A 9,427-nucleotide genomic window follows, 5' to 3' on the forward strand; every position below is an offset into this window, starting at 1 on the left:
ATTAATACCTGAAATACTTAAAAGTAAACTAAAGCTAGTAAATTCTTTGAAAGATAAATAGCTATACTTAGATAAACTAAGACTAAACTGGGATAAAATCGAACTGAAAGAATAATTGCAACAATAAAAACTATAAATGAATGACTGACAATTGTTTAAAACCACTCTTAAAATTATTTATTCAGGACAGCACATCAGATGTTTCACAGCTGTAGAGAAAATACATCTACAAAAGTCATTAAAAAAATGAAAAGGGAATCCATCAAAAGAAGGGAATATTAAAATCCGATTTTCTCCGCTCATATGTCCATATTCAAGTAATACCAAGGATGGTTGCAAAACTACAGGTTCCTCCCATGCAGGTATTTCCTCTGGCGTGCATTTTCCATCATACATGTGACTTCCAATTAACTGTTTTTAAAGTCTCACAGATACAACAGCAAAATACATCCCCCATTCTGTTGTGCTTTTGTTCTTGAGCGTAATATCCGACAGCAAGCTGTAAAGTTTAAGGCGGTGATTGGTTAAACAAACAAGGCCTGGCTGGCGATGCAGTGTCACAGGTTCAAGGCAATTTGTCGACTATAAACTCTCGCGACCCCAGCTGAACTTTATTTGTAACAGAGAATAAAGCATTTGTATTTGTCCACAAGCTTGAGCCAGTTCATTGTTGGTCTGTATTCGTTTGGTAACAATCCCAGAAGGTCTGCTGCTGGAAACGGTAAAAATAGAAAACACTATAATTATTCTAACACTCATGTATGATCTCTGTTATAAACGTAAGAAATGTGGCATCGTAGAGGAGCGGAGTCACAACTCTTTCAGCAGTAAGAACATGAAAAATGAGTATTGTTTGGTTATATAAAATATGTTGGTGTCTTTAATGAATTTACAGAAACCAAATGTCTAAATCAAGTCATGGCTCTCAGTGGTAGGTGATGGATATGTTACCAGCAGAAGGTCTGAGTACAAACGTGTTTCTCTTTATGATCTATAAAGGGATTAAAGTTTTACAGACAATATAAAAGCAGCCTGCACACCCGAGCACTTCACAACTCAACACTATGTTGAGAGGAAGACACGTGTAAGAACAAACCTACTACCATTTTCAACAATCACATTAATGAACAAATCACAGGTAGGCTAAATAATATTCCCCAAGCTGTGTGGAAGTGCCAATCTGACCTTAGGATCATACATTTAAGCAAATATTACATGCGCAAAGCTCATATTCTGTGCGCTAAATAAGCCTCAAATGTCTGAATATGACACCCGAATTAGATCAGCACCCCTAGTCCAAAGGCTCGATTTATTCACAACCCAATGTAGATTAGAGTCACCAAAGCACATTTTTAGGCTAATATAGACCCAGCTGGATTTCAGACTCACTTCTTCTTATTAAACACCTCGTACTGATTGCGCTGGTGTCAGAGGAAATGGGGCCAAAGGTTAATGTAGTGGTTCCTCGTACAGCAGTTTATCCACCCCACCCTCGTCTTTGAATACGCACATAACATTTACCACAACAGCCATGGATTGTACACTGCCTATTGCTAAGTCGGCGTCGTAACTTTGTAAAAGAGGAACTTGTAAAATAAAATTCTGCCTAAAACAAGTCACTTATAAGCCATGTCATTTGATAAATTATTGACAAATATTTACAGATAAAAATTCCACAGTCTTAGTATTTTTTTTCTTTTTTGCTTTCCCGAGGCTTTAAAAACATAGATCGTTTTTGTGCTTTTTATATGTATGTGTAACTTCACTTTGTTCAGATATAATCTAACCCTGAAGTTTTTTTTTTTTTTTTTACAAAAGATACTATTTCTGCATTGTCAGAGATTGTCCTTGTACAAGATTGTTCTCCTTTTGATAAATTTGAGATATAAAGCAGTTGATTATTGATAGTCGAGTACAGTTATTTCAATGGTACTGGCTTGTAGGTAGCACAACATGAAGCTGGATAAAGGCCAAGGTTTGAAGTTAAACAAAACACTTCCTTTGCCCTCTTCTTTCCTGTGGCCTGCAGACGACTTTGGCACACTTATAGTGAGATTTGGAGTAAAGCAAGCACTGGTGTTTTTTTGTCAGAAAATGAGGAAGGAAGGAAATTCAACAGCATTCGATGTGGCCTCAGAGTCAGGTGTTTGCAGTCCTTGTATCTCTCCATTAACAGTATATTGCATAGTGTTGATGAGAGAGAAAACAGTGAAAAATCCTGTAACTGAGTGACTTCATACAATCTACTCTGTTTTCAACATATCACTCCCTCATTCTTCAATCCATCTGTGTGGGGTTCAGCCTATTCTAACAGTCTGTCATCATGCCTGTCTGACTTATACAACTTCACAGTGGGCTGCCCAACAATATAGTTAACAGCACAACCAACACTAATACAAAAAGATTTAAATATAGTGTATCAATGACATGAACATGGCATGTCGACAACAGGACATGTCTGTGTTTGGATTGTTTTTGTTTTTTTTAATCAAACCATCTTCTTGTCTTTATCCTCAGTGCATCTAGCATCACGTGTCTTGTCATTCCTCATGGCGTCTTCGCCTTCACATTGATCCCAAACCTCGGGTCCTTCTTTTCTCCACTTTACTCAGTGCGGTTTTTGTGGTTTTCATGGTGGCTGTTCTCTCCTTCCATCTCCTGGTGACTAAAGAGGTAGCTCCACCAAGTTTTAGAGTGGTGCATCTGTCTGGCTGTCCCCGCACTTCTCACCCTCTTCATTTCCTGTGTAAAATATGAAGAAAAAGATAATTAAGCCTTTTAAGACTGCCATTATAATAGGCTGCCTAGGTGTCTTCGTGTTTTCTTTGCAATAAGTGTCAGAAAATGTCTTTTTTGCCAATTCTTTTGCACCTTTATTTTCAGGAAGAACTTAACTTTCAATATCTGGCCATTAATTATCATGATTATAAATAATAAATGCGTAAAAAAAAAGTGTATTTTTGCAAAAAAGAAAAAAAAAGTCTTGATGTTTTTAGCATATTTATCAGAAATAACTGTAATTGTCCATGATGAAACTTTTTGAGATTGCATAAAGAAACTTTCAACTATTTTACATCTCCTCAAACATGCTTTTTGGTCTTGAACATTCAGTATCCATATTATGGCTTCATATTTGTTGTTATTTCAGGCGTTTTTTAGCCTGTGTGGAAGTCTCTGAAACTGTTCCTGCATATAACAGAGTACCACATTGCTGCCGTAAAGTGTGTACCACATTGCTGCCGTAAAGTGTTATATAGAGTTGGAAAGCTCAGGATCTCAACTTTCCGATGCCATTTGAATTTTGTAGATAGCGCAAACAGTTCAGGAGTTACAGTAATTTGAATGCTGTAAAGTGCAAAATGCAGTGCCGGAGAGACTGTAGTTGTTAAAGGGTTAAAATAACCACGCAGCCTTAGATTTCTCTATTTTTTCAGCCATCATCCCTGATCATCTTACCCCCTTGTCTAGCAGGCTGTCAAATTCATCGCTCATCCTCCGGAGCTGCTGGCCGTATTTCTTGGCTGCCCACAAGGCGGGGGGAGCCGACTTGGACCGTGCCCTGAATGGGGCTCCTTCCGTGGGAGTGCTGGCTTCATCTTCCCCCCTCATCTGGAGCTCCTCGTCTCTGGTGACATTGGAAACTTGGGACTCAGAGTTCAGCCTGAGTCGCCCGGCCCCTAAACAGAAGAGAGGATGGTGAAACAGGCTTTTGTTTCACTAAACTGGATCAGCTCGAGGTACATGAAAAGCTGGAATAAACTGGGAATGTAGTGTTATATTCAATGAGTAATAACTGGTATAATGTGTACTTAAAAAACTAAGACAAACAGCAGCCTCGTAAAATATAAAATGAGCAAAATAAGGCAAGAAGACTATTTAGAGTCCTTGGTTTTCTACGGCGTAAACTAAAATTAGACTTATGCTTAAGTCATCAATAAAAAAACACTAGTCATGCATTATGAATTCGCCTGTGTCTCACTTCTCTAATACATTTTTTAAGCATATGATGACAAATGTAATGTCATTCAATTTTTTATCCTTTATATTAATGTTAATTGTTAAAAATGTAGTTCATCATAAATGTTTCTGACAACAGAAACGTAAAGATAACAACACAACTGCTGGTGTGATTAGATTAAGTCTTAGTTTCTTAGTTTTAGCTGCTTGTTGCAAACGGTGATACACATTCTACTGAGTGTTTAACCAGTTCTGAGCCCTCCCTTCGTGTAATAATATTTCCCAGAACTCTGTTTATGGCTTCATACCTGCCATTCTGAGCTCAGGTAGAGTGAGGGAGTGGCTGTAAGAAATCTGCTGCTCCTGTTCAGTCGGTGGCTGACGGCGTTGTTCCTCCTCTAAATCTTCGGATGGCTCTGATTCACTGTCGGAAATGGTGAATTTTGCAGCCATCGTGACATCTGAAGAAGCAAAGATTAAAATGGATTACACACAGGGGTATAGGTGTAGCTTTAAGATTAACACATGGAGTCACATTCGTGGATTAGATTTGGAATTAATTTCCTGCATTCTGATGAATTTTACAATAATTTCCTGCCCTTTTGCATCTTAATTGCTATTTTAGTCTTCAATTAACTGTCTACATTACTAACTTATTGAACAAATATTTTAATTATCAGTAATCAGTTCAAATAGCTTGTAAAAATATGGTAAAAATTCTGATTCCAGCATCTTAAATGTTAGTATTTTCTGTTTTTTTTTTCCTTTCTGTGACAGTAAACCAGAAATCTTTGACTTCTAAACCAAAGCAGAACATCTTCTTGGGTTTTTCACTATTTCCTGACATTTTATGCCTACAAAAAATTAATTAATAAATCAAATACAACCATCATAATGAATATAAGTAGTAACAATCCTGGTCTGTATTACTTCAAACATTGCTGCAACCCTGATTATTATTGTAGCTTTTTAAATCAAAAATGTTAACGTCTATTATGTTTTACTTTAAGGTACAAGTGTACATGTTCCAAAAACTCAGGACAAATTCCCTTCTAAAAATCTGCATTTATGCACAAATGCAATACAATCCTGAAATATCAAGGTAATAAATCAGGAATTATCCACACGCACAGATCAGTTCTAACATGTTAAAACCACAGCTGGTTCATATTGTTGAACAACACTGTGTAGAACTCATGATCTGCACAGCCTCTGGCATAATGTCCACATTAATGATGACTAAAGCTTTATTTTCCACATTTATCTAAAACATAAACATATCTAAAGTAGTAGAATGTCTGTGCATTACTCTACTATCCTTGTCAATAACATATGAGCCAATTTTGCTAGAATCATAAAATGGCATCACCCATTGTATGACTGATGCTGGTCCTATCTAACACACCCTGCACCCTATCTAAACGCTCGACTCTCCCTGATATCTGCTTAATAGCCAGTCCAAAGGTATTCACTATGTAACACCAGCTCAGATAACCGACTTGTTTTGACAACACGACCCAAGATTTGACAGCATTCTCCACTGTTTTTTTTTTTTTTTTTTTTTTTTACATATTAATTACGTTGATATTAAAGTCGCCTTCAGTCGTTTCTCTCCTCGGACCTACACGCCGACTCGCTTGTTTTGTTGTTGACTGAAGAGGACAAAAGAAACTTCCTACAGGGCGGAAGCGGGAGCGGAGCTATTTCAGTTAACGACGGACGAGAAAACGGCGACGAGGACGTTTTTCTTACCCGAAATGTTTACACCGCAGGTCCAAAAAGTGTTCGCCTGCGTTCGGTTAGCCTCATGCGGCCGCAGCTGTTGTTGTTATTGTCAATGTCTAGTCTTTTAACTGTACAATACACTTTAGCCCCGCGCTCACCCAATCGGTGTGCGTCAGAGCACCGCCACTGCGCGATGACGTCACTGTTGCGAGCTAGGACTGGGCTGGGGCTTTGTTTGTCTCAGCCGCTTTACCGTAATGCACAGTATACAGGACTACAGGAGCAGTTAGTGAGGCAAGGAGGAAGAATGTAACCCATTTGCAGCTGAATATGCAGGAACACACCACACACTGCACATACAGTCGTAAATACAAATCCAAGTGCTTGGTTTAACCCACCGTTATCCCGTCCAGCAGGGCCCTTACCAAGCACCGAGTGTGCCTTTTTCGCACACTTGTTAAATAATGTCAAAACAATTTTCATACAGTTTGTTTTTAATTCTTTTACAGTTTTTTCTGTTTCCATCAACTTGAGCCGTAAATAAAAATACCAAATACTCAATAATTGTCCCATTTTTTTGACCCTTTAAATGCCGTGTTTGTAGTGTAAACAAACCATTTTTTTGATGCAACAAACACAAAAAATTATTTCTTTCAATACACTACATAAAAATTGGATTACATATTTGATTTTTGCAGCCTGGCATATGTCAGTGATTAACTCCAACATTGGTTAATTTGCTTTATTATTTTTGGCGCTTGGTCAAATGTTCAAAATACTAGCATCTGTCACCAAGTGTGCGTAAAATGCACACTTATAAATCAAACTTAAATATTATATGTTGATTTATTTTTCTCCTCTAATTTGATTTTATTTTTGTAAATCAAGGTCAGCCCTAATCATCATACATATCAAATAATCATTCATTTTAAATTTTTTTAACCCTTTAAATGATCTCTTTTCATCATGATGTCATTACATTTTTTGATGCAAAAAGCGTAAAATATGTTTGTTTTTTTTGTTTTCAAATTACTACATAAAAATTGGATTACATATTATTAGATTGTTGCAGCCTGGCATATGTCAATGATTAACTCCAACAATGGTTAATTTGCATTATTATTTTTGGCGCTAGGTCAAATGTTCAAAATACTAGCATCTGTCACTAAGTGTGCGTAAAATGCACACCTATAAATTAAACTATTAAATATTATATATTGATTTATTTTTCTGCTCTAATTTGATTTTATTTTTGCAAATCAAGGTCAGCCCTAATCATCATACATATCAAATAATCATTTATTTTAATTTTTTTTTTAACCCTTTAAATGATCTATTTTCATCATGATGTCATTACATTTTTTGATCCAAAACACATAAAATATATTTGGGGTTTTTTGTTTTCAAATTACTAGATAAAAATTGGATTACATATTATTAGATTTTTGCAGCCTGGCACATGCCAATGATTAACAGCAACATTAACAACATTAATAAATTAATTTAGACCCTCACCTCTCAAATGAAGCCCAGATATCAGTAAAAGCAGGATTTATGCCTTAATGGCTTTCGGATCAAAAACAGTGGTTTTATGGAAGAAATAGTGCGTTTTAGGCACACTTGGGAGACAGATGCTAGTCTTGTAATTTTCTTGTGTTTACAAAGTGCAAATTTTAGTTGGTGGCCAGAATTTTAAAGATCATGCACAAATGAACAACTTTTGAATTCTAACCGTATTTAAATTGTGAAAAATATGTTTTAGTTTTTAAACACGAAGTGCAGTGTGCCTAAAAAGTGCACCCGGATACCGGAGGGTTAACTCATTAAGATCGAGAACTATTTTTGTGGAAACTTCTCAATGCTTAGCCTTTTGTAAGTCATTTTATACCATTTATTATAATATAATCTTCTGCACTTTGGGTTTTTCCAGTGAAAATCAGGTATTTTCCTTTATTTAATTTTCTGATCATGTAGATGTTCATAAAAGCTCAGCGCAAATGGAAAGGTTATTATTTCAAAACAGAGAAAACAGAAAAAAATGACTTTTTCAGCCACATTTGAATGTAAAAAAAGTGTATCCAATTACTGTTATTTGTCAAACTACAATTGCAGAAAAAAAAATATTAGACCATCAAAAGTCATCAAAAACAATGGTTATGCAATCAAGTACTAACTCCTGTGTGTATCATGTGACTGAAACAGACAGAAAAGAAAACATGGAATGCCTAAAAGCACTGTTTTTGACAGTACAATGCCATAGCTATTGATGTAAAAACTGAAGTGATTTTGGTTATTGTCAAGAAAACATGGAAAATGTCTAGATATCAGCTCTAAAATTAAACTCTTATGAGCTATTTTTGTTGTTATCATTATATTTATCCAAACAAATGTACCTTTAGTTGTACCAGGTGTTAAAATGAACAAGAAATTGAAGAAAACAAGGGTGGTCTAATAATTTTTTTCCGTGGCTGTATGTCAGGCAATTGGGTTGTTAAGTGCCTTGCTCAAGGGCACATCAACAAATAACACCCGCGAAATCGAACAGGCAACCCTTTTGTCACAAGCTGCTTCTTCTGCCTGTGCATGAAGAAGAATTATTTTGTCATATTATACATGCAACACAAAATTTGAACCTCTACTTCTAACCCATCACTAGCTGAACCTGCATTAACACACCACATACTGCAAACCAGCAGCAGTGGCTGCCATGTCAGGTGCCCGGGGAGCAAATTGGGGGTTCAGTGACAAGCTCAGGGACATATGAGCCACCACTTTCTCTACAATAATTTCTTGATAGAATCACAAGCCTCTTCTAGGCCACGTCTGCCCTCAGAATATATAGGATAGAGATGTTTGAAGGAGATTCCTGCAGAAACACGTCACATGATAAGACTTAAGGCACAATGTTTAGGACTTACTTAACTAACAGCAATGACAGACTTGACCTGATTTCCACTTAGTATTCCCTTGACTCAAACTTGATATATCATTCTGCTTAGAAAAAATATTCATAGAAAATCTTTTAATTTTTTACACTTGATAGGGTGATCTCTGATCTGAGTAGTGTCAGTTACTTTAAACCAACAGCAATTTGCTGCAACAATACACATTGATTCTGCTGTAATTTTCTATAGTTCACTTAATCCATTGAAGGGTCATGGGGGTGTGTCCTACAGGCAAAGGCCGGGTATACCCTAGATATGTCATCAGTTCATCCCAGGTCTGACGTATATAGATGCAGATATATGAGTAGATGAACTTTCATGATCCCCAGGGCAAAAAAAATGGGGCTGGGCTCAAATCCAGGACCTCCTTGTTGTGAGGTGATAGTGTTAACCATTGCACTGCCATATAACCCAGGAAGCAGCCAATGAAATTAAACAATGACTATTGTTTACACTTTGGAGTCCTTTAGATACATAAATGTACCGTTTAAGCTCAGAGTGCTGTGCATCATTGTTGCTCATTTTGGAGGTTTTAACTGATGCCTCAACTTTTCATGTAAGATTGGCCATCATAGGTTAAGACTGGACTAGTCTCTAGCTGGACCTGAATAATCATTTGGCTGGCTTGGCTTTTAGAAAGGACTGGACTTACTTGATTTTCATCACATATATTTAGGACTTACTTGACATGTGAATGTTAAGACTACAGATGTACTAATTCCTCGCACATTAGTTACTTACTCCCGTATTTTGTTGCCACAGTTTCAGCTTGAGACCCAAAAGAGGAATTTGTGTCCGTC

General features: G+C 36.7%; 1 protein-coding gene across 2 annotated transcripts; it reads right to left on the bottom strand.

Moving 5' to 3' along the window:
* Positions 1-162: 162 nt before the first annotated feature.
* Positions 163-5,869, bottom strand: badb (BCL2 associated agonist of cell death b). 2 transcript variants are annotated; one of them, XM_030162605.1, is made up of 4 exons: positions 5,710-5,869; positions 4,266-4,418; positions 3,457-3,677; positions 163-2,742 (listed from the first exon to the last, which is right to left on the bottom strand). In XM_030162605.1, exons 2-4 carry the CDS (start codon positions 4,408-4,410, stop codon positions 2,605-2,607), a joined length of 504 nt encoding a protein of 167 aa, XP_030018465.1. In that variant the 5' UTR covers positions 4,411-4,418; positions 5,710-5,869; the 3' UTR covers positions 163-2,604. The 2 variants fall into 2 exon arrangements, with proteins under 2 accessions (XP_030018465.1, XP_030018466.1); XM_030162606.1 differs by having other exon boundaries at positions 5,679-5,869.
* Between the last annotated feature and the right edge of the window lie 3,558 nt (positions 5,870-9,427).

The sequence above is a fragment of the Sphaeramia orbicularis genome, chromosome 18 (assembly GCF_902148855.1).
Source record: "Sphaeramia orbicularis chromosome 18, fSphaOr1.1, whole genome shotgun sequence".
NCBI classification, from domain to species: domain Eukaryota; kingdom Metazoa; phylum Chordata; class Actinopteri; order Kurtiformes; family Apogonidae; genus Sphaeramia; species Sphaeramia orbicularis.

Bases quoted from the DNA above. Each gene is read 5' to 3' on its own strand.
- badb (XM_030162605.1), bottom strand. From the start codon at position 4,410: ATGGCTGCAAAATTCACCATTTCCGACAGTGAATCAGAGCCATCCGAA. The intron at 3,678-4,265 runs GTATGAAGCCAT...TCTTCTGTTTAG, and splicing joins ACCTGAGCTCAGAATGGCAG to GGGCCGGGCGACTCAGGCTG. The intron at 2,743-3,456 runs GTAAGATGATCA...TATTTTACACAG, and splicing joins ACAGCCTGCTAGACAAGGGG to GAAATGAAGAGGGTGAGAAG.